Raw genomic sequence first — 25,791 nt, 5'->3', positions numbered from 1 at the left:
GTTTGATCTGTGGCACCACACTCGCATTCTTTTTACGTAAAAAAACCTATAATATAGTTCCACGAATGACCATACGCCACACCAATAAGTTGATGTTATTTTCAAGCAATCAACGTGAAAAAATTTATTTTTCGTGAATTTTTTGTGTGGTTATTTAAGTTATTTAAGCAAAAACCAAACTTCAAACATTCTACCCTGTTCATAAAGTAAAAAAAGTTAGACTTTTTGAACGCATGAGCAGACATCTCCGTTTGTTCAAAATGTTGGTCAACGAAGCGGAAATTATCAACAACTTTTGGAAAGAAGCTTGACACTTGTCTTTGCTGGAAACTTTATACCAAAGTTTAGCCTAGCTTTATAATGTTTGCTTTCACAAAACCTTTTTTTATTTTATATGAACTTGTTTGCTTTAAAACGTTGGTTTTCGTTGCCGGTACTTGCGTGATCTACTGTCTACATGAAGATGCGTGACTGACGTCTTGCATCAGTTGCAGGATGTTGGTTTACTTCCAATTTATAAAGCACGCTACTTCTACTTCCAATTTATAAAGCACGCTATTGTGCCTTGGTGTTATATGAGCAACATAGTAAAACGAGAGCAAACGACTGGATATCATTACTATTAGTACCGGTGGTAAAGTTTTCAAATTGAAAAATCATGGGTGTTGAATTGAATTGCTTGCATTAAACTACCCTATTATACAGTAGGCCTAGTCAATATGTACGCCACAGTAACCACTTAAAATGTTACCGAGACCACACCTAGAAGTTCTTAAGGTTAAGGGTTGTTGAATGTCAGGTTTATGAAACCATAGAAAAGTGATAAAAACTACAGGGTTTTTCTACTTTTTTTGGGGGGTACAAAATTAAACACATTGAGACTGTTGAGTTTGTGTCTGTATTTGGAGTGTATGGAAGCATTGTTTGTAGTGGGGTACAACGGTAGCCACTTTAACAAGTCGAAATTCTGCCACTGAAATTGACTACAATGCAAGCGCCAACCAATCAGAAAGTGTTATAAGAGGCTATCGTCCAATTGTGACCCTTCTAGCACTCACCCAGAGAGTTAATGCTTGTTTTGAACTTTATTTGGTAATTACAGAAGAAAAAGAGCAATAGCAGTGGTGAGAATCGAACACGCGTCAATAAAATTATTACTTTCTATCCCTAATCCCTAAGCCAACCAGCTGACAAAAAATCCATCACTTAATTTGCTTTCTATGATCGTCTTTTTGCCATTTTTTACGTCACTTAAACCGTAGCTTATGATTGGTTGGCGGTTTCATTCTAATCAATTTCAGTGGCAGAATTTCGACTTGTTAAACTGGCTACCGGGTACAACCATAAATCTTCATTCTTCATGTTAGGCTAATTACAGTACCATTAATAGGTATTTACTTAAAGGTTGAGAAAATTTATGAAGCCAAAAAACTGGACCAATCCTTGCGTTTTTTTCAAAGTGCTTAAATCGGCTAGCATTGTTTATATTTTAATCAACTTAATACTAAAAGCCTGGTGAGCTTAAAGTATCTTGGCTGCAACATGAAGTGAATTGTTTTCTTTTATACAGATATTGTCATAATTAAGAATTGTGCTAGAAAAATGTGTATAATGTTGTATTGATATATTACTCACACTTATGCTTGCAATTGATTAACCATAGGTATTATGGCTAGTGGAGATTATGATGCAAAAATTCAAAAGTTATTTGAAGAAGGAAAAAAGTTGGGAGCCCCTGGCTTACTCGAAATCAATATTTCAAATGCTAAAGGTACAAAAACTTTTGTCATAAATTCATTCTTGCTTTGAGTTTTGGTTTTAAAAGTCATGGAATATCATGTTAAACATCGTCTTAGCCATTTTTTATCATTCAACAAGAAGAAAGAAAGACAAGCAATCCATTATTTTGATCTACCTATTTAATTAATGGAGTAAAATATTTTCTTCTCACGTCCTTTGTTAGCTGATTAGAAAGCATGTGTAACGATTGTGGATTTCACTTGGCTATCTTAGGCCATCATCATCAGTATAGGCTATGTCAGAGGAGTAAAGGTCATAAGCAAGCAAGTAGTCATCCCATGTGTTCTTAACTTTTTTTTTATCTAGACTCTAAAGATTTTATTTTAATGCTCAATTTTATGTTCAAACAAAAAATAACTCAACAAATATAATACTTTCTGTGCTGTTCGTGTTCAAGGCGTGTATGACATTTTGTTAATGTTTAAAAGCTCTATCTTTCAAACTTTTAATAAATTGTACAATCCTTATGCATGAAATTTAGACAATATATTTTAACAGGAAGTTTCAAGTGTTTTTCAGCTTAATTTAAGAAGTTTTTGGTAACTATATGTCATTTTTTACTGTCTAAAAGAACAATATTACTGAAGCAACTCTAAAAGCGATATGTAATTATCCACAAGCTTGTAAATTTAAGACTATAATAAACTAAAAGGCTGTGGCTATATTTACACTATATGGTGTAATAATAGCCTGAATAGTGTTGCCAGATAAGGAATTCTGCCCTAATTTGTGAAAAGTTTAAAGCTTTTGAAAACAAAAACTTGTATTTTGGAAATTTTTTTTAGTCCTGAGATCAAAACCCTAATCTTATTCTTAACTCTAACCCTTACCTTAAACCTTCCTAACTTTAAACCTAACTCTGGCAACACTTGATTGTGGAAAAATAGCCACTTCCAAACTAAAAAGTAGTCCATTTATTGTATCGGAAAATATTCCTGCTTACGTAGGCTAATGTTTTTTTTCGTTTGTAGAAAAGCAACAACCAAACCATGATCCAGCTCTAAGAAACACTACAAGGCCTCCTGTAAATATTTTGAAGTTGGAGGAAGAGTTTAATTTGCAGAGCAAGCAAGCCATTCGTTTGCAAGATCAGCTAAATGCAACAAGAGAACGAATACTAAAAACTGGACAGACCATTGCAGATGGAAAGCTGGTATCATCCTCAACTACCTTCCCCACTGTTGAAGCAACCCCTGACATTCCTTCACACAGCAACAGTAATGCCAATAACAATAATAACAAACATGGCAATGGCAATAATCCATACCGCCTCTACTCCAACAATGAAAATTCTATATTAGCTCACACAAAAATTCACTTGGAAAATGCACTTGAAGATTCTCAGGTAAAAAACGATGTTTTTGACTTAATTGGCATAAAAAGTTAAACTATAGTTAAATTGTTTCAAGCTGATGTTGTTTTTTGATAAAAAAGTGCTTTGTAGGCGCAAGTGCAATATCTCAGTACAAAGCTGGAAGAAACACAGCGGGGGATGGCCGACCAAAAAGAACAGTTTCGTCATGCGATAGAAGAATTGCAAGGAAAACTTCAGGAAACAGTGGCTGGGAGGAGGAAGCTGCTGGAACTAAGGGAACAGGATATGAGTCAACAGGAAGACATGATACAGAGACTTCAGGTTCAAATAACTTTTGCTTCTTATTAGGAATATGATCCTCTGTAATAGCATTGATACTTTAGCCATTAGTTATTTAGTACACTTGAACAAACACTGAACAAGATTGTTGAGAATTCACAATTTTCTTTGTAATGCTGCTACTAGTGTTGAAATACTATAACCTGATAGACTGATTGGCAAAGTAGTGAACATTTCGTTGTGTTTATTGTGGGCTTACTTTGGTACAGAACTGTGCAGTGCAATTTTCTTATTTGTCGATGTTAGACAACCTTGAAAGAACTCGCTGCATCTAACCAAATGCAAGAGCAAGCTCTTCTGGATGCTCACGAGCGAATGGAAATTTTAGAAAACAGAAACCAATCAAATGAAGTTGCCATGACGCAAATTAGGTCTATCATTGGATCAACTGTCCATAAAGACGCGGCCAGAAGCAAGAATTCAGTGTCAAGGTATGAGGTTAATTCAGATAACTCGGTGGCAAAGTTTCAATACTTCTCAGCTCTAACTGCTTCGTTTGAATCAGCCTGCTACAGTGGTACAGCATCCAGCTCAGTGTAGAATTTTTACAATTACTGTACTGTACATAATGATGACTCAAAGCATAGCAACAACAAGACATATCTTACTAGGGGTAAAACCATAAAAATGCTCGGTAATAAAGAACTACATGGCTTATAACGCGAAAGTTTTTTTCGTTTCAACAATTTCAAGGTTCATCGCGCGAGAGTATAATTTATTTTCTATCACCGCCATAATTTTTTTTCTTAAAATTTTTCGCAATGTGTCTTGTATCTATTGCTATGACAAAATATCCAAAGGTGGCAACTGACTGCACCGCTTAAACTTTTTTCTCAGGTTTGCTGACTCTGAGCGAGTGTCCGAGTTAGTTCCCGAAATGCTCGTTGACAATCTGGAGCGGTTTGTCAACAATTCTTACGAAGAAGCTGACTCATTACGTAATAAGCTGCTGCAGCTCGAAGCGGAGTTGAACGCTGCCAATCAAGTCAGTAGAAAATTGCAGCGTTTCCACTGGTGGAGAAGCTGATGCATTATGTTTCTAATCGCTTTCCCAATTTTCAATGTTTTTACTATTTTTTTTGTCAAAATCATTAGTGCAACTCACCGTGAAATTTTCATTTCATCTAAGCCTGACAAACTTACGAAATTATTTTAAGCCAAACTTAGTCTCTATCAAATTCTCATTTCCAGTGGCGTACGGTGATCGTTTTTGGGTGTTCACTTTTTTTTTAGAAAGTTTCAAAGACATACTTGATTTGCACAGTGACTCTTTATACCATATCACATCAGTTTGTTTTGCTATGATATGAAGAGCTATTGAGCAAACCACAAACTCAGTGTGGGTTTAAAGCCTGCTGTAAAATGTGAACACCTAAGAAACAAATGGTGGTCACGGAACGCTACTGCTCATTTCTTGTAACATTTCCATACCATTTTAAACTTCTATAGCGTATGGATATCCCATACTGTAGTTTAGACTATGATTTCTACTTGCTGACTGAGCTAAAAATTACTTTACAAATTCTTCAGCCATGACTCAGCAATTTCAAAAGATAATCTCGCATGTTTGTGCAGGCTCACGAGGCTGACAGGTTACTGGCTTCTTCTGATGCCTCGGAAACGATTAACGAACTGAAACTGAAGTACGAGGGATCTTTAGCCGAGGAACGAGAGAAGTGTAAAACAGCGGAAAACCATGTAAGACTGACTGACCCAAAGAGCAAAATCCATCATTTTTACATTGATTCAACGTCTGCAGACGTTGAATCAATGCAAAAATGATGGATTTTGCTCTTTGGAGATATAATCTGTACTATCACAATCCAGTTTGAAATGATTGATATTAAACCAAATTCTTCAGCTTGATAAAAGAGTCTGCTTTGTTTTAATAATAACTGTCTAACTTAGTTTAGATCACAGGAGCTCTCGCATATTTATTTCAAATTCATCCAAAAGTCATAAACCTTTTGTGTTTTTTTGCGAACACACGCTTTTGCAACATCTTCACATTTTCAAAAAGATAGTTTATGTCTGGGTTTTATACTTATGTTGCCTCAGCGAGAAGTACTTTAGGTTAATCTGTATCTTTCTTACGTTTCTACAAATTGATGTTACACTTTTTCTCTGCATCAGCTGGAGTTGCTCACGAACGAAATGCGAGAACTCCAAATCGACAACAGGACTCAGAAAAGTTTGGTTACCGACTCTCGCGACCTGATCAATGAATTGAACAAGCAGCTTGATGAGGTGTGCTTTTGGTTTGTATCGATTCATTTGGTGACTTTGATTTGATGCGTGCTGACATTTGAATTCGATGTTGCAATAAACGAGTAAGTTAGAAATCCTTTAGTTTAAATTAGATTTCTGATGTATTTTCATTACATTAAATCTCAAAGACATGTGATTATTAATTTAGAAATAAAATTGTGTCTTTGTTCAATTTTCTTATGTAATGTCACTTCTATTTGTTTCCTCAGTTTACTTAACTGTTTCCAAACCAAATTTTATACAGACTGTAAAAAAAGCATAATAAAGTATTAAAAAATAAAGTGGTGCATTATGCAGGAAATCTTGTATAATTTCTAAATTTTTGAACTATAGACAAGCAAAACAAAGTAACCTTAGCAGGTATAACATAACGCATTACACACAAAACAAAATATATAACATAATAACCAACGTTTTCGACACGTGCGTGTGTCATCAGGAATCAAATCTGCAATTCTAAATTTTTGTACGATTTAATTGTCCCAAACGGTCCAGCAATTCAGTTTATAGATTCTTTTTCTCGTAACGTTTGCTTCAAAATTTCAAACTTAGTTCTTACAGACAATTATCTTGGATTTTGCAAAGTCTAAATAATTGTAACCAATTCCCTCCCCCACCAGCTGAGGCATGATCATCACAAAGACAAAGGGGATCTTCAATCAAAGCTGGTCTGCATGGAATACGATCTTAAACACGCAACAGACGTCAACGACCGTCTAGAAGACGAAAATGAATCCCTGAAGCAAAAGTAATGCAACTTACATGTTCGTGTATTTAGTTATTACCCAGCTAGCAAAATCGGCCCTTTTTACGTCTGCAGACGTTGAATCAATGTAAAAAGTGCAAATTTTGCGGCTGGGTAATCATAAATCGTGTAGTTTTGCACCGATCCTAGTTCCATGTTGCTATTTTCTTTATGTGATGTAAATTGTATTTCTGTATGACCACTCGGCTATGTCTGCAACGACTCCCTGGGTGCCTGGCGAGCAACGTAATTCAAATTGACTACAAGTGGGAACTTCACACTGCCAACCTCAATGACCCGAGTCTGCGCCAGTGGTTTGAATTCTCAACGCAAAACTGCCATGCTTGGGTTCACCAAAATGCTGTCTTAGTCCGAGGAGAAAACATTTCTTCAACAAATCTCACGGCAAGTCGGTGGCTGCAACGGTTGAATGTTAAACACAATGTCTCTATTGTGCAGCATTGCAGACACAAACAACCACACGCAGCAAATTGTCATTGAACTGAACACGGAACGAGAACAGCGAAAGTCTTTGTTGCGAAAAGAAAATGACTTGGAAAGAGAAATTAACGAAATGAGGTAGCAGTAACTCGGCACAGTTGTTGAAGTCTAGGTTTTTTTTTCGCTGAGACTTTTCGGTCATTTGTCCGAAATGACTTGAAAAAATTCGGTCATTTTTTATTTATTTCGGTCATTTTTAGTCATTTTTGGTCATATATAGTCAATTGACTATATATTTTTTCGGACATTTTGACCGAATTGACTATATTTTTTTCGGACATTTTGCTAAAAAATCGGTCAATGACCGAAAGAAAACCCAGGTTGAAGTGAATGTAATACCGAGCAGCGAGCTAAATTATTCACAATTTTAGGTTACATTTTAAAATATGATAAAGCTTTGGTAGAGAGTTTGCTTTGTTGAACCATAGAGAAATAAAACGTGTATGTAATACATCATGTTAAAGGTTAAACCCGCTCAAGTTACTTTGTTTTATTTCTTTATGATTTTAAAATATTCACGCTCAGATTCGAACTTAAAAATTGGGCTTAGGATTGAATTTTACTTCAGTTTTTATTGCAGGTACTTTTATGAAAATGGTTTTCACTGTATTTCTCATTAGCAAATCTCGTTTCATGACTACTGTTGTAAATGCTTTTTGCTTTGCAGGCTTCAAGTAGAAGAGAAGACCGCTGAAATATCCCGACTTCGAGAAGTTGCTGCTCAGCTACGCGGCGATTTGTCAACGAAAGTTGTCAAGGAAATCAACGAAGTAGAAAACATCCAACGAATCAAGGTGGCACAGTTGTGCTTCAAAACGTCACTGATCACAGATGCTTAAAATTTGACTAACTTGTCTAGTGATGGAACAACCTCCGGCCCCTGCTAAACTCCGGCCACTTTTTTCAACTCCGGCTGCGGTTCGGAGATGATAGTGGCTCCGGAACTGTATGACCCAACTGCGTGTGGCTGTGATCAAATTCATGACCTTGGATAAATGCAGTTTTATCTTTCATTGTGGTATTGTAGTAATGCAAGAACACACAAATTATGTTGGCTGTAACATTGGCCGTGTATATGTAAGATTGAAAGTGGGTTCAAGGCAGTCAATCAAAAATCTTCAATATCTTAAAAACAATACAACATCAGGTGGATGGAAAACACAGCCAAATTAGAAATCTATCCAAATGTTTGCTTGTAAATGAACCCTTTTAAAAACCGTAAGCATTGCCATAAAGCACTTTCTTTAAGGAGTGCCTGGTTACCGCTTCACTGCTTGATAAGAGTGGTGTACCAACAACCAGGGCTGTTAAGAGGATAATTTGGGCCCGGTACCAATGATTTCATATTTCTGACGTCATTATATATCGTCTTACTTGTGACGTCACCAAACGCATTGCGTCACGATAATTACACTTTAGGCCGACGAAAGGGTGGCAAAAGTCACAGATGAAAACATCGGGTTGCGGGAGAATCTTTCGCGGGCTGCGGCATCCTTGGAAGCGGCCGAACGTCAGCTGTCCGACGTGATCTCAGAGCGAGCCCAGGCGATGCAAATGGTGAAAGAGAAAGACAAACAGGTTGAGTTTTTATTATGTAATTTGACAATGAATTAGCGTTTCAAGGACAAAGGCTCGATAGAAATGTTTTTCTCATCAAAATTGATTTGAGATTAGTTCTAATTGCGATGACTTTGGTTGCGCAGATGAGTTACATTTCTTCGTATTGGAATGGTAATCGATTGTACCTGCTTCTTGAAACCGAATTGAAAAGCAACTGTCCGAAATTAATTCTTTACGATGTAAAATCGATTCACAAATCTCCTGGGATGTAATAGTTTCCAATGACCGAGTGACAGAACAGACGTAGACTTGCATTAAAAACGTTTTAATGTTTTATCAAGCTGAAAGCTGATTTATACTTATATAATAAATCTGGAGGGTGGTGCTTCAGTAAAAGTCTCTTTGCAGACTTGCTGTTTTTTTTTAGATTGACCGCTTGACGTCGCAACTGAGTTTATCCGACCGTAAATTAATTGAAGCAAAGGAAGGAAGAAAAACGTCTGAGGAAAAGTTGAACGTGTAAGTTTCATCCAATCTAAAGTACAACTTGGATCGGTAACTCTACAACTTGGAGTCGGTAACTCTACAACTTGGAGTCGGTAACTCTACAACTTGTAGTCGGTAACTCTACAACTTGGAGTCGGTAACTCTACAACTTGGATCGATAACTCTACAACTTAGATCGGTAGCTCTCGAAATGAAAGGCATCAAAATTTTCGAAGTCATTTTTTAGTTTTCTAAGTCAGATATCTTTTTTCATCGGCTTTTGTACGTGACCGTTTTTGCAGGTTTCTTGTGCGGTTTGGCATGAGCTTTGTCTGCGCAACCATGCAGCCTTTCAGATCCTGATGTACAGCGCCCAATAAGTGATGTTACCTGCAAGTAAACTAACAATTTAATTAACTGGCAAAAGCAGCGGTTGAGAACTATGTGGCATGAATATTAGTGATTTGAGCCCAGCCTCTGGGTAAAACAGGTATATCGCTGTCAGCTTTTGCTACACTCGACTGCCGAGAAACATGTTTTTAGAAAAGTCTTGATGGCTAGCGTGGAATCTACACCGGTATGCGAAACGCAATGTTCGTTGTTGTATTGTGAACGCTCAGCCTTGTGCTGACGCCATCGTTGGCTGGCAACTTGTGGTCGTAGCTGCGCAGTGGCGTTTCGCGCATCTTTTGAGGAATTTCGACATCATCAAATTACGTTTTTGCTGCAGAGTTCAGGCGGACTACACCGAGCTACGTCGTGCGGCCGAGAGAACACAAACCGATCTTGAAACCGCGAAGTCTGTCGCTGACGACAAGGAGAGAATTGCGATGCAACTGCGTCACCAACTGGAAACGAAAACAGAACATTTGAAGACCTCCGAAAAGAAATTCGATGGCGTAGAGAACGAAAACCTAGGTCTCAAATCAGAAATCAAGGTGTTGCACTTGTGCTCAATTCATAAGAAATGTTGATTGAATGTTAACTTTTATTAATATAGTTAGTTGGCCAACATAATATCTCATGTAGTCCTCTTTAGAATGTTTACACTGCCCAGGATGGCATACTTTTAAGTCCTGTCGAATGCCTTGAGTAATCGGTTGTGGATACACGAGTAGATGATAGTCTACTTGTGTGGGTGCAGCTCGGCAAACAATGTGACACAACTTTGATTCACGGGGGTCCAGTACATCAGGAGAAGGCGGTCGGGTCAGTCTTGGGGCTTCACTTCATCGTTGAAGAGTTGACGCGGCCAAGCCCGAGACCAAAGTTAACTTTAAATAATTTTTCACTTTGTTGCAAGTGAAAATGTTTTTGTTTTGTTTAAATTTAGGAAAAAAATGAAGCTATCACTCGGCTGGAAAGGTTATTGAAGGACAAAGAAGAGTCATTGGTTGACTACGAGTCACGCATGAACGATCTGGTGACAGAAAAGAGTCGCATTGTTACAGATGTCAACGTCATAGAAACGCAAGTGGCTAATCTAATGAAAGCCAAGGACGAACTCACAGAAGAATTAGAAGAAACTCGATCACAGGTGATAGAAATAAGAAATACATTTTTTGTTTAAACGTATTTTAGAATTTTAACATTAACTTGTCAGTATAATGAACAAATCGTATTAGTTAGGTAGAGACCCGTCGCTTCATTAGAAAAGCGTTAATTGCAATTTTGTTTTTTATTGTTATCATATCTGGGATGAAAAAATAGTGTCAGCTACAACACCCAGTCAGTATATAACAAAAAACTTGCCTAATGCCTAGATGCCTAATACCTAGCTTGCATGGCAAATAAACGCATATCATCGATATGTATTAACTTTTTGTTGTTTGGCGTTGAATTAAGTTTTGTTGCTGTTTTTGATGAAGTTTTTCAACCGAATTTTTCTTTTTTTCACAAAACAAGTAATTTTTCTCCTTTTCAGTTGACCCGTTTGATAGACGAACGAGATTCTCTCACCAAAGAAGTAAAATTGTGGAAAAATAAATATAAAGAAGAAACAAGTGGATTGGAGAAAGAATTAAGAAACAAAAAGAAAGATCTGCACCAAACACAAGTACCGTATTGTTTTTTGCAGTTATTTTGCAAAAATTTGATTTTAGACCGCCTTCAGCCTGATAAAACTGGTTTTGGATTTGATTTTTATGCATAATTTGCGAATGTTACAATTTCATTTACACTATGCAAACATACAGATTCCAAGCCGAATTCCAAGCGAGTACTTTTATTTTTGATCAGTATTTCCCGTTGAAGTTTCCACGCTTTTGCTTATCCAACAACTCTCAACTGAAGAAAGCAGACAAACATGAAGCGTTTTGAATCTTCAAATTTTTTCTAGTTATAATTTAAGTTTGTGTCCAACCGCGCTTGTGGAAATAAAACAATCTTGAAATTTCATCAAATATGTCTTCAGAACGCCTTGCACGCGGTCAAGAACGTTGACGGGAAGGCCGCTGTGATCGCAGCGAACATGCAGAAGGAAGTGACTGACAAACGGGGCGTGATCGACTCGCTGCAGACAGAGTTGTCGAACGTCTATGATAAGTATGTGAAGCGCAAACTTTCTTTATATTCATATAACCCAGGGGTGTGCAACGTGCGGCCCGCGGCCAAATGCGGCCCGCGAAGAAAATAAAGGTAGCACACCCCTGATATAACTTACCAAGATCCCACTAGGAGTAAAACAGGCTATTGTTAGTTTAATTTTTTGTATCTCGTCAGCGTATTCATGTTGATGTCTAGTTGTTTTTGAGTGAATAGAATTGTGTCGAAAGGTCAGTCCTCAAACAGCTGGGTGGCGGATAATAATCGCCGCTTGACTGCGATTTAAAAGACGAATGTCTAATATGACTGCTATGTACCTCAAGTGTTTTTTGAAATCAATTGAAAAATTGCACCCACGTCACTGTCGAGTGGCTGCTCAATAGAATAGTTTTGCTTTAAATTTTATTCATGGCGTCACAATCGACTTGCCGTCATAAAGTAGACAAGTTTTGTTCTTTTTCAATTGACTTAAGAATCGAGCAGCTTCAACTGAAGTATTTTTACCAGATTGGAAATAGAAGAAAAAGACAACAAGCTCTATAGAAAAGAAACTTCCAAGCTTCAAAAACAAGTTGACAACTTAAGAGAGAAATGGAAGAAATGTGAAAATGAACTGAAAAATAAAACTAAAACTGAAAAAAGGTTACAAGGCTGCTTAAGCGTTGCTTCTTTTATATTTCCAGCCTAACTGTCATAAATTTCAAATGGTTAGCCAATGACAAAATTAAGAAAGCTCTTAGGCACCTTGTGACTAGAGCAATGTCTTAGTTTTTGTGGAATTATGTTTTAATCGAAATTCTGTTTCGTTTTTCTTATTTAAAAACTGGATATCTTTGAAACCATAACTGATCAGTTCAACAATCAACATTATGATTAGCACGTCATTAATATTCAGTTATGTCGTGTCGCATTGCTGCTTGTTTATTGATGCCACGTTGGTGTTGCACGTTACCACTCCTCAAGGAAAAAAAAATCTTGAATGTGTTTTTGCAATGATAGAGCGTGGTATTTTTTGTAATTTTGTTTTTTTTTGCAATATCATACAAATTTCTACTATTCTCTGCCAACATCTTTCCAGTTACCGGCTGGGAGTTGAGAGGTTGCAAGCAGCGCTGGAGCAGGCTTCCGTTCGCAACACAGAAGCTCAGTTGATGATTGACAGACAAGAGAACGAGCTGTCTAAGGCTCACATCCGTCGTAACCTCGATATGATGGACAAGCGAATGCCTGCTGCTCAGATTGGCATGGTAGAGGACCGATCGAAAGTAAGTTTCCAGCCTGTATACACGAAGTAGGATTGGTTCTGCTTTTCAAGAAGCTAAATGAGGGTTCACACCCTTTGGCAATTTCTGATACAAAGCATCGTGAGCATGTCCCAGAAAGCAAAATCCGTTTTTATGATTAGATGAAAGGATTAGAATGAAACGTTCGAAACTTAGAATGCGTTACAGGTTAACTGTACACTTTTTACATAACCCTAACCATGGCCACCTGGAGATGCGGCCTGATTTGTCACATTTTTCAGATTTTGATTACAGCTACTGCTAGTGCTTGACTGACATTTTTTGAGATGTTTTTACTTTTTGCGGTTTCCTAATGACAAAAAACTTTTTTGTTGCCTTGGGGAAGCAGTAGCAAATGAGAAAAAGTAAGTTAAAAAACGCAAAATCAGACTGTTATTGAAAATTAACAGTCTGACTAAAATCTACAAAATCAAATTTTCTTTGTTTTTCAACATGTGAGGATGTTAAAACCTATTGTGTCATCAGGGGAAAAGAATAAAGAAAGCGTAAAAATCTAATTTTTAGAAAATTCTATTTAAACGTTCCCCCAAAGTTAGAAAAACCTGGAAATTTCTGCAAAATGTGACAAATCAGGCCGTATCTTTAGGTGGCCATGCCCTAACCAATAACCATTTATAACGTTAATATTTAATTTGCCTTCATATGTTCGATGTTTTGAATTATTGTTCTGCTGTTGGACAAGGACACATGGAACGGCTACCGTTGTTTTTATGTTTCTACAACGTTACAATACTGTAGTTCAATCAAATCATCCGGTTGTGCAACTGGGGTTTGTGTCATTACGTAACATCTTGAAACCAACTTCCCAGGCAGCAAAATCCGTCATCTTAACATTGATTCAGCGTCTGCAGAGATTGCATTGATTCATCAATGTAAAAATGATGGATTTTGCTGTCTGTCATTCCTACAACCTATCCAGGCAGAAGCCGTTCCGAACTCGTTTGGTCGTCCGTCTGTGTCGTCATCCAACAACGGAATCTTACAGAACATGTTGGCACGAATACTTGCTACCATGGCAACACAAGTCCCATCACGTGATGTCAGCTTAGGAAAAGATAGCCAAGGTATACTACTAAGAGGAAATGCTTTACGATAAATAGTAATTGATTAATCTCATCTATTAAGGCATAGTTGGTTCGTTGCTTTAGTTGGTTCTTCATGAGCAGAACATGCTGTTGCCCCAGATGGCTGTACAAGATCAAGGCACCTTGGTTCAAATATTAGGTTGCGCATCGTGTAAATTGATTGAGAACAAACTTGTACCGAATTTATTCTGCCACTAGTTGCAATCGGTGTTTCTTTGAGTTCTACGCGTAAAACTTCTTAAGTTCTTGTTTTTTTTGGCTGCGTTGAGTGTCAAAAGGCAAGCCATGAAAATGTGGAATTATACTTTAGGAGCGACTTTTCTAATCCAGTTGAACCAATGCATCTTTGTTGAAAGTGCTGTATCAGTCGCAGACTGTGTTGATTTTCTTCCCACCATTTGTCCATATTTTTAAACATCAATCATTTTGATTGACAGCGAACAACAAACAAGTTTCTACCGAACCTCACCCCAACCTTTCGACAAACGACATTTATCAGGTAACTTACAACTGTTTTGTTAACACCGACTTTTCTGCCGAAATTGCTAGTTCTACATTTTTTATGGAATAACCATGGTTTTTACAGTTATTGTCAAATAGTTGTAAAGGAATGACAAATGGTTAAAACTATTTTTGTACAGTTTAGGTTCATCAAGTGGTCGGTTCGTTTTAAAGTCGAACTTTGCAATAATTTTCTGGCCTATTTTCTGACAGCAAATTTGCCAGTATTTACATTGATTCAACTTCGACACATTTTGAATCAATGTGAAAATGAAATCGGCAGATTTTGAATCAAATAAAATCAAGTTCTTTTTGTTGCATTGCATAAGACAGACTCATCAGCACAAGACAGGCTCATCAGTCATTTTTGTGTTATTCAGGTTTTAACTGAAGTTCGAGACCATCTGGCAGCTCAAGATAGTCTACCAAGTTCCAATAGAAATGGAAAACGACAGAAAAAATATAACACTCAAAAAACGAAGCCGTCCTCTGCCAATGAAAGGTAACAATCTTTGGTCTGCTTTTCCTATCCAGACAGCAAATCAACCGTTTTTACATTGATTTATTGTTTGCGTACAACAACTGTTTATCAGTCTCAGATGTGTGGAAAATTTGCTTCTTTGTGTTAATTCATTGCTAAATCATGTAAATGTAAAACCTGTGAGTGTGAGGACACCCTCCCACCCAGCAAACAAAATCCTCCCTTTTTGCATTAATTCAACGTCTGTAGGCGTTAAATCAATGTCAAAAGGAAGGATTTTACTTGCTAGTTCCACAAATGTAGATACAAACCACCTGTTTTACCCTGATTCTGCGAGTTCGCTGTGGTAATAGCGGTTTGCATTAGCTTTCAGAACACAGTTCCCAGTCATGTGAATTGTGCAATGACGAATGACTAAGGAACAGTGTTCCGAAGCTAGTGCAAGCCGCTACTACCACAGCGAACCCGCAGCATCAGGCTAAAACAGGTCGTTTGTATCTTCACTTGCGAAACAAACAACGACCATGCTGCTAAAAGCCAAACTCATTCTATTGCCCTAACAGCTAGGTTGTGATTGCGTCGAGATCGGGAGACGCCTCTTTATTTGGAGTTATGTTACTTGACGTTCAGTCAACGTATCTAGTTATTTATAATGCTGCTTTTCAGCCAGTAGATCAGTCTTTTTTTTACATTGATTTAACGTCTGCAAGCGCTGAATTAATGTAAAATTTTACTGATTTGTGAAGAAGTGAGCTTTCTTCCTCGCTAGCAGCACAAGGCTTAAAATTTAAACTGACCGGTAACACAGTGATCGGTAGTCTGTGGCAGAATTAGTGGTGCGACACTGATGAGCCTAGCCTCATGGGCGAAACACGGTATCTGTCGCTGTCAGTTCTTGCTACAATCGGGTTTCGACAAACATAAGACCGATTTGTTGTCTGGGTTACAGAATGTCACACCAACTCTCAAACAATTAACGTTTCCGATTTGTCTAGTTCCGAACTTCCGATCGTCTTCGTTCATTCCGATGTTTCCTCGGTTCATTCCGAACCCAGTCACGTGACCTCATCGCATGATGACACAATAAGCGACTATCCTCATCAAGGTGGGGATTGTCATTGGTTAAATGGTGAATTGTTGATACATCTAAATTCTAAAGATACGTTTTTTTTGTAACTTGGAGCAGTCAGCAATAGTTCGGAATGGCCCGTTTCGGCGAGTCCGATTCGGCGAGTCCAATTCGGCTAGTCCGATTCGGCGAGTGCCCTATTCGGCGATTTTTGAATTTTTTTTTTAAATTATTGGGTACCGTAGCCCAGGGCTTCCCAAACTTTTTTGCTCGGGACCCCTTTTAATCTCCTAAAATTTTCCGCGACCCTTTCCGGTTAAAAGAATAAACAATGCAAAATACAGTATACGTTTGTGATAATTATTGAAAGGTTTTATTTAAATGAAAATTAAAAACAAGCTATCCGTACTCGAAGCCTACTACTTGTAGGCTAGCCTGCTGGAAATAAAACCTAAAGTAAACATATTTATTTATTCAGTGTGATGGGTGCGACTGCTCTCTGCCACAAAGCAGGTCTAGTTGTCGCTCGATGTTTGTCAATGCTGGTCTCAAGGCAGTTTCAATGTTAACTTACGCTGGAACGGTATTTTATCGACGTTGAAAACACTGACACGCACAATCGCACATAGCCTATAGGCTACGTGGAGATTAACGGCAGGAGTGCGGTTCGCTCTAACGTTAGGCTAAGCCAAAAAGTGTGAAACTTTTTTCCAGAAAATTTAAGCCACAACTTAAGAGTCAAAAGATAGATCTGCAAATTTTTCCTCGGATGTGAAAGAGAGGTGCTCGGTAGGCTTACTTTGTTTTTGCATTGCAAATGGGTTTTGGATGCAATCTAAATTGGTATTGTCCAATTCTAGAAGAAATTCCTTTTTAAACTCTTTCAACAGTCTTGACAAGTGTCGATAACCAAAGGCTTAATAACGCTTGATTCCACGCCATTGTTAGCCAAAAACTTTTCAGTAAATGAGAATATTTCAAATGAATCATTTTCAATTTTTTGTTTCTAGATGTTTAATTTTTTGATGAACGCTCCTACTTTAGATTTCAATATAAAAATATAGATGTTTTTCTCTTTGGAAGGACAAATTATATTCATACCTTTTTTCAAGCAAACCTGATAAATAGGATAATTTGAAAAGCCTTTTCAAAAACGTCTTTACAAAAACGGCGGACAAAGTCTAAACTTTTTTCCGTTGGAAAAATCACGACTAAATTTTTTAACACTAATAACATTTTAAAGCATTGGCTTTAGTTTTGAAATCCACTTTTGCAATGCAGCAAAAAGGGTATTAAACTCCTATTCCATATTTCACTATATAAACTTACAAAATACGGGTAGCCTATTGAGTGTACGACTCTTAATAAAGTTAATAACTGTCACAGCATCTTGTTCATGTGTTAATATGCAGTGCTTTGTGTAAAATTTGTATACTTTCTGCGACCCCCGAAGTTTGTTGCGCGACCCATGAAGGGGTCGCGACCCCCACTTTGGGAAGCCCTGCCGTAGCCTAATTATCATTGCCGTTTTAGGGGTTGGGGTTATGGGTTTGGAGTTAGGGGTTAGGGTCTTATTTCAACGTTTAGCGACGTTAAAACGATGTAAAAGCGGCAATGGTAATTAGGCTACGGTAACCAATAATTTTAAAAAAAAATCAAAAAATCGCCGAATAGGGAACTCGCCGAAAAGGGCTCTCGCCGAATAGGGCACTTGCCGAATCGGACTAGCCGAATTGGACGCGCCGAATCGGACTCGCCGAATGGTAGCAGACCCGCAATAGTTACCTTTTTGGCATCATTTTAACGTCTAGTTTTCCCAAGTTTGTAAAGCCTGCCTCGTTGATTGGTTATTGTTCTGAGTTTTAATTTATCTATTTATTTGGGCAATGTTTTTTCTCTTTAAACATACAATTTTTCATTGTCATTGTATCGGAGATGAAAGGCAAGTCGCTTTAATTTCAAAACCTTGCCATGTGCATCCAGAGGTGAAGTGCAGTAAGAGAGTAGTAAAAAAATAAGTGAAGTCTCTACCTATACAGCAAAATTAACGCGATTCAACGTCTGCAGACGTTGAATCAATGTAAAAATGACAGATTATGCTGCCGGGTAGAAGATCTTGGTTGTTGTAGAATGGGAATAAATAAACGTTAACAATTCTCCTAAGCTTATCTTGGCGTCTTCCTAGACTTTCTCTTCACGTCGTCGCCTGTGAAGTCTGCTGCTGCTGGCTTTGGCCGAACAGGCTCCAGTCCTCCCTCCCCGGTGAGCTTGCTTCTAGGCGGAGGCGACGTTTCTTTGGATCAGAAAAGAACAAACAAAGTCCCACATACCCGGTGAGCAGCTTGACCATTGATTAGACCAAACGTTAATTGAAACTCTGAAAAACTTTCCTGGTTTGATTTTGGGATATTTTCCCTGTTTTTGATTTGCGTGCTTGACTGCGCCGGGGACGGCTGTGTTGAAACGCCATGGTAAAGCGCTTGGTTGTGGCAGTGGTTGCAGGGCCACATAAAAAACGCATTTCTTAAATTCTCAGTATTCTGGCAAGCATGGAAAGGCGTACATGTGAAGACTTACAAACTTGCCCAGCGATCACCCTTCCTCTTTTACATTGATGCAACGTCTGCAGATGACAATTAGCGAAGGAGTGAAAGAGAATAAAATCTTTATATTATTTTTCATAATTTTATCTCAAAACTATTTGTATTCCGCATCGTATAAGAATTACTTCCAAATATGTTTTCTGACTTTTTTTGTGTTTTATCAGAAATCCTTTGGAAAATTTAACAGAAAAGTTCAAATTAAACATCCCTGGAGACGAGAAGCAGGAAAATGTCCATGACAAGTTTGTCAAAGAAGCGATATCTGACAACGCGGAAGAGTTGTGTCGTCAGCTTCAAAACAGAATCGAGGGTCTGTCCAAGATTGGTGGCAAATTGGAGCGACAGAATAAAGGTAATGGTAGCACACAAACCCAGCAAAAAAGTTTCTTTTTTTTACATCGTCTGGTAACGTTGAAACGATGTAAAAAGGCAACTTTTGTAAACTGGGAAAGCAGTTTGTGAAGTGACTAGCAACAATTGCTGCTTTTGGGGTTCATAAAACAACAGATCCGTTGCAGTCAACTTGAGTTTTTTTCTTGCATTTTTGCAGCAAGATGGTTGTGATAAAACTAAGTAAGTCAATCTTCAAACATTATGCAATGCGCCAACATGGAGAAAAGCATCACACTAAAATAAACATAACGTTTAAAGCTTCAGTCGTAACGTTCCTCGCCTTGTTATTAATCTCAACCTCAATCTATTTTCAGTTGCTGCTAAATTAATAAAAAAACAAGACGAGAAATTGCAGCAAGTGAGAGAAACAGGAAAAAAACTGAGATGATCGTTTCGAGAAATTCAAGAAAAGCATCTTTCCAAAAACCCAAGCTCTTGTGGAAGTTGCCTGTGACCATCAGCGAATGAATGGCCGATATTTTTGCTCTGTTGTTCTTTGCACCAGCCTTCCGTGACACAAGTGCCATTGCTTCATGCAAATGTTTATGCAATTGTTAAGCAACCTTTCTATTTTTTTTACCTGATTTCAATCTTTTTAAACGTAAAATCAACATAAAAATAATGATTACCAGGACTTTTAAGATAATCCTCACCTGCTTTTAGTTGATTGAAGAACTTGTTGCCTAAAATTTAGGTAACTTGAGAATTTTATCATGTCAATGAGCAGAAGAAAAATATGACAGCACTTGAGCTGTGGTTATCCCCAGACAGTAGATCAACCTTTTTTACATTCATTCAACGTCAAACGGTTGATTTACTGTCTGGGTTTTAATGACTGTAGTTTCTAGATGGTTTTACGCCATTTCTATGCTTACGGTTTATGATCTACCTCAATCCAACCGGTTTCAACCAGAAATTCATAACGTCGTTAGCTGCATGCCAATCAGAGGATCACATTTTTGTGACGTCACTTGCTCTATCTATAAATCAGATTCACTGAAGAACGCATTTACGTAAAAGTTTTGTGACGAAAAACAGTGAATGCATGCTCTAATTACTTCGTTATTTAACCAATTTTCAATCAGCGATCGCATACTCTGCAAAAAATCTTCGTATTCTGCTTGAAACACCTTTTTTTTACATTATTTTTTGTTGATTGAAAATCTGTGCTGAGTTGGTGCTGAAAAGTAAGTTTTGTTACTTGAAAGGTACCTTAGCACTGTACTGAATGCATTAAGTGTAGAACTATAGCGATTTTGCACAACTGTAATCTGTAATTGCTTGTGTACCAATGCTTTTGTTTTAGCCAGTAAATGTTTATTAAGCTTTCAATGCGATACTTTTGGTTTTCTAAGCACTGTAAGCGTCGTACTCTGTAGTATTATGCGCACTGTTAAATAAAACACGTTTCATATTCGAATATGTAGTTAGTTTGATTTGTATGTAAAGTACAATTTGTTTTTATTTCTGATTATTATCACCATGCAAGTACTTGCCATGTAGCATAGAAGTTACGACGAAGAAATCGAGAAGAGTCTCTTACAAGTCAGCAGTTCTGAACTGAGAAAATGACAGTTGAGCAAGTGACAACTGAGCTAGCAACATTTCAGCAAGTGGCTGAAGTTGGTAAATAATGAAACTGAAAAAATAGCAACTGTGCTTGCAAGCCGAAGCTTGGTAGGCCTATATCACAAGTCAGCAAATCAGTTGAACAAGCGATGACCAAGCAAGTCCGAACTGACCAAGCAAATCTCATTTGCTGACTTGGCAGTAGCTAAAATGTAGCTTATTGGCTGAGTTGCCGCATGCCGAGTGGTCTGACGACCGATTGAGACGAAACGCGATCGCCACCTTGGGACCAGAGCACTTTTATTGTTCCTTGCGATGAGTTTTCGCACAGAAGATCAATTTTGGTATCATATGCTATCAGTTATTTTTGTTGGAATTTAGGTTTCTTTGTAATAGACGCTGTTTACATAATATATGGCACGGCGACCCTTATTATACATGTAGGGGAGACTGGGGGGGAAGTTGGGCCACCCATATATCTTGCGATACACAATCGCTGTATGTCACGTGATGGCGTCATGTGATGCCGTTTCGTTCTCAGATCATGCAATGGTGAGGTGAGGTTTATTGCGGTCAGCGTTTATGAGTGAAGTAAGAAAGTTTAGTTTTTTTGAAAAATTATCTACTTGAAACGTAAGCATGCAGAACTGCAACTGAAAGTGCTATATTTGTGGCTCATATATATTTATTATCGCCAGAGGTTAAGTGTCAGTTTATGGTCCTCCATTCTGTCGAATCTTTCATAGATCAATCTGGCAAGTTGTACAAAACAATATGTCTGCTGTTGGGGTAAGTTGGGCCACTTTGAAAAGTTAACTTGGGCCGGTGGCCCAACTTACCCCATTCAAATGTTGTGATCAAAACAGAAAGAATGTATGTATAAATTAGGCAGCTAGTTATCTCGCGCAATAACACAAGCAATATAGTGTGAACGCTGCAACCTTTAGATAGATCAGTTTTTAAATCCTTTAAAAGCATTTACAATGAATATGTAGATGATTAGATGAGGTCCTCAAGTAATATTGGTAGGCGCTTCACTTTATTGGATATTCCGGAGGCAGTCTATACGACCTACTCAGCAATGACTCCATCCAATATTTTGTCTGGATGGGCAGTATCAGGAATTTGTCCATTGAATCGGAATATTTTCATGGAAAAGGATTTCTTACCAACTGGTGTTACTGATCGTCCAGATCCAAATGAATGCTCTCCATTCAGCGGCACCTAGTGAATGGAATAATTCCTCGGCAACAACACTTCAACAATCGGAAACTTCACTCTGCCAATCTCGGAAACCGGCCCTGCGTCAAAAGCCTCCAAGTATGCGAAACTACCAGGAATAACCTATCAGAGGCTTGGTCAGTCCGAGGATAAAGATTCAAAACTAACCAACCATAACAGGGGTGGCATTGGAAAACAACATTCAGTAGCTTATTTCCATGGCGGTAGGCTATATAGTCTATCGCTGCTGCAAAAGTTACATGATGTGACTGTCTGTTGTGACAGAAGAAGCAGATCCAGAAAGGCATGTGCTTTTGAAAGACGACGTGAGGATTACTGTCCTACAATATTCCGTTGTTGTTTTTAAAACTGACTGTGATAAAAAATATTGGATTTGTTTAGCCTATAACAGCAACTATAACAAAATATTCATTTATATTTTGTAGTATGATAGAGATTTTTCCTGAGAGCGGCTGGTAGCCATTTTGTGACGTTTTGTGCTAAAATGTGGAGAATGTAGGACTGTAACTGCAGTCGGTACAGCACCACCATGCATCCTGTTTTCATCACGTTAAAAGCGACTTCCTGAAATCACCCCCAGATTTTCGTAGCCTAGTTTTCTTATTGAAAGCTGAAAATGATGATACTGAGCGACGGGATTTGACTGCCCGGTTTTCAGTTTCTAACTGGTTACAATAGAATTTACGACGAAACCAAGTTTTCATTCGAAAGGAAACCAAGCCAAGAATTCTGTGTTGAAATGAAATGTATCGAAATTTTGAAACCTAGCAAACCACACTACACTAAGTTTCATACTTTGACAAAAAAACTTGACAAACAAAAATGGTGATTATTTAAATATCCTAACATGGCTAAAACTCATATCTCATCAAAGAAAGTTGAAAGAAAATTTCGTTATTTGGTAGGCTAAAGCTCATTGCTGCTTTATCAACAATACAGTAGGTTGGATAAGAAAAAAATCTACACCAGTTTAACTCTTTCATGATAAACAGAGAAGCAAACAGCTGCTTCCGATGCAACTGACTTGCTGATGTTATACTCACACAGGATCTAACTAAACGTGTTGATGAAATTATTTCATGGTGAAAAAGTTTTTATGAGGTAATTTTAAGTCTGCTGGCATAGCTTAACAGATGGCATTAGACCAAAAGGCAGCTTTTTAAAAACCTTTTGAGTCTGAATTCAGCCCGTTGATGAATTGTTTAAGGTAGGAGTTAGCTGCAAGTCACGTTAGGTAATAATAATGATAATGTTATGGCTTTAATTATTGTCGCTCTTTAGCAGCTAAAGTCTTTTAATGACATTATGTGAAACCCGTTAAAGTCTGACGAGAAGTTGTACTAAGTTTTGTCTGTTTATCTTTAGTCTACTGTACTGCAGCGGTTCCCAACCTTTTGGGTACCGTGACCTTTTTCTAACATTTGCCAAGTTGCGGTGACCCCAAGGATAAAATTAGTTGGGTTGATCTTCCTTCACTGCACTTTTGGAGCTAACTAGTAGGCTACTAGGCTATATATTAAATTTGACTTCTAAATAAATAAATAAATAAACAACACAACAATTTGTTCAGTGAAAAGCCTGTGCTTGCTTCTTTTTAGCCAGATCTGAAATCCTTTGAGCAGTCTTTGCAAGAGCACAACTCAGATCATCTTCTGCATCAAGTCTGGTCCTGTATTTAGATTTGATAACCAACAAGCTTAAAAGCCTGTTTCACAAAGGTATGTTGTTGGAAAAGGAAGAATCAGGCGCAATGCGATCTCAGACAGAACGGGATATGACTGCAAACCTTCGATCCAAAATTTGGTAACTGACATTGAAGAAAAATCAGTTTTTGCTGCATCGCTGGTAATGAGTTCAATGAACTCGTCTTGTGCATTCTCAGGAACATCTTCAACTCTGATGGTGAATGGGCTTCTAGCAAGGGCAAATGGTGTGTTAGGTAAATTAGGAAAATACCTTGAAATTTCTTCCTTAAGAATTTTGAAGTGTTCTTTGACAGAAAGTATTGTTCTTTTCATTGTTTCCTGTTCAATATCATTTTCCTCAAAGAAAGCAGATAAGTTCGGCAACTTGTAAATTCTATTTTCATCCAATTTTTTTTTGTCAAAGTTGAAGTTTCAACTGGAATGCTCGGATCTTTTCTGACAAATCTAGGCATGTTGCATTTGGTCCTTGGAGAGACAAATTTAACTCATTTAAGATTGCAAAGATGTCAACCAAGTAAGCAATCTTGTGAAGTTGGTTTGCCAATTTTTACACTGGCTTGCCAGGCTATCAACTGATGCAGAAATAATAGCCTAGCTTTCAACTTGCGTCCTAGCTGCTTAATGTTTGAAAATTTAACTTTTTTCTCACAAATATCAACAAAAATCACGACCTCAAGTCCAACTTTTGCTTAAAAAATGCATTATTTTTGCCCAGGGTGTTTTGGTTTGTCTAGTTACCAGACAAACCATGATAAAATCGCGATTTTACTAGACTCTAGTAAAATCGCGATGCACTTTGTGGTGAGCTGCCCATTGTTAAGAGTTAACTTTCTAAATTTCTAAACTAATGAAATTCTAAACTTTTCAGAAGGCCTCAGGTGACCCCAGGCAAATTGTCAGACTTTGACCTCAGTTGGGGCCGCGACCCACAGGTTGGGAACCGCTGGTCTACTGCGTTATGCAAGAAAGAATACAATCGGTACGGAACTGTAGACTTCGGTTTAAGTTTTTTTTAGTCTTCGGTTTTTCGTCTTATGATCCGACCTGGAATCGATAGACTGTGATGAAAACGTGAATGGTGTAGCACTGTAGCCTATCTTACACGAAATACGCTGGTTTCTATTCATCGCTTTTGCATTACTTCTTAGGCCACTGGTGTAGGCTACTATGCTCAGAGATGGGCAAGATCACCAGTATTGGTGATCTTGAAGATCAAGATCACCAAGAATAGGTGATCTTGAAGATCAAGATCACCAAACTATGTGATCTTGAAGATCAAGATCAAGATCGTGATCTTGAAGATCAAGATCACTGTCAAAATCAGTTTTTGTGTACCGTACTTGAAAAAAAATGAAGTTTTTGATCAATGATGTTGCAAAAAATAATTACTATAAGCAACCTGGGTAAAGGTATATAGTTGGTATTGCTAACTTTTACTTTTAAGTACTCGCTCGCTGGCCTAAGAATTGTAATAAGATAGTGACTGTTGCTATTAGGCCTATCAATTGTTGACGTAGTTTGCGTAGAATCGCAACGTCACAACCAAGGCCGAGGTTAATTACAGTAGTAGTGAAAAAGTCGCAAAATTTGCAATTAGTTTTATACGTTTTATTTATAATACATGAATAAAAATAAACTTTGAGCTGCATCATTTTTTACCAAATTTTTGTCTGGTTTATGTGAGAGTTTTTATTCGTGTTACTAAGTAGTTTTAACTTTCACTGTAGCCTATTATGTCAATGTTTGTTGCACCATTTACCCATCTGGCAACCTTGATACTGTTGTCTGCTGTCAAAAAAGTTCAGAGGTTTGCGGTCAGACAAACCGCTCCATACTCAGACCCTAAACAAGTCTTGGTCTGGTTGATTTGCTGCAATAAACCACTTAACATGACCAAAGTCGGCTAGAGTCCAGATTTTTTAACACCGCCATTCTAGACTTTTGAAACGTCTAAAATTGGGTCAAAGAAAGCAAACATTTCTTTAAAATTCACACATGGAAATTGTGAACAAAGTTGAATCATTTTTTATTATGCGTCAACATAAAGTACACAGAAGTTGACTTCTTTATACCAACACAGAAAACTTTTTCAATTTTGAAATGGCAACACTGACCAGATTAGATGGAGACTTTAAATCGTCTTTTGTTGGACACATATCATATTAACAGTGGCTTAATGTTATTAGTTGCCACTAACTACTTTGTACAGTACGAGTTCTAAAAAAATGCCTCTATCTAGTTAGTAAGTAAACTTCAATTTTAAAGTGATCTTGATCTTAT

At 37.7% G+C, this 25,791-nt stretch overlaps 1 protein-coding gene across 1 annotated transcript; it reads left to right on the top strand.

Annotated features, from left to right (window-relative positions):
- Positions 1 to 1,637: 1,637 nt before the first annotated feature.
- Positions 1,638 to 20,408, top strand: LOC145779560 (coiled-coil domain-containing protein 158-like). Its single transcript, XM_082591176.1, has 25 exons — positions 1,638 to 1,771; positions 2,772 to 3,145; positions 3,245 to 3,436; positions 3,701 to 3,885; positions 4,292 to 4,439; positions 5,030 to 5,152; positions 5,588 to 5,701; positions 6,343 to 6,470; positions 6,927 to 7,046; positions 7,636 to 7,762; positions 8,388 to 8,546; positions 8,956 to 9,047; positions 9,745 to 9,952; positions 10,348 to 10,551; positions 10,939 to 11,070; positions 11,428 to 11,558; positions 12,066 to 12,200; positions 12,637 to 12,823; positions 13,782 to 13,926; positions 14,385 to 14,446; positions 14,829 to 14,950; positions 15,925 to 16,034; positions 18,184 to 18,331; positions 18,766 to 18,953; positions 19,309 to 20,408. Exons 1-25 carry the CDS (start codon positions 1,669 to 1,671, stop codon positions 19,380 to 19,382), a joined length of 3,711 nt encoding a protein of 1,236 aa, XP_082447302.1. The 5' UTR covers positions 1,638 to 1,668; the 3' UTR covers positions 19,383 to 20,408.
- Positions 20,409 to 25,791: the final 5,383 nt, after the last annotated feature.

This window comes from Aplidium turbinatum, chromosome 11 (genome assembly GCF_918807975.1).
Source record: "Aplidium turbinatum chromosome 11, kaAplTurb1.1, whole genome shotgun sequence".
Classification (NCBI taxonomy): domain Eukaryota; kingdom Metazoa; phylum Chordata; class Ascidiacea; order Aplousobranchia; family Polyclinidae; genus Aplidium; species Aplidium turbinatum.
The sequence above is the reverse complement of the archived record's forward strand: the minus strand, read 5'-3'. Positions and strand labels throughout refer to the sequence as shown.

Excerpts from the sequence above, each read along its gene's own strand:
- LOC145779560 (XM_082591176.1), top strand. The coding sequence starts at position 1,669 with ATGGCTAGTGGAGATTATGATGCAAAAATTCAAAAGTTATTTGAAGAA. Across the intron at positions 5,153-5,587 it reads GTAAAACAGCGGAAAACCAT|CTGGAGTTGCTCACGAACGA; the intron begins GTAAGACTGACT and ends TCTCTGCATCAG. Across the intron at positions 16,035-18,183 it reads AAGCGACTATCCTCATCAAG|ACTTTCTCTTCACGTCGTCG; the intron begins GTGGGGATTGTC and ends GCGTCTTCCTAG.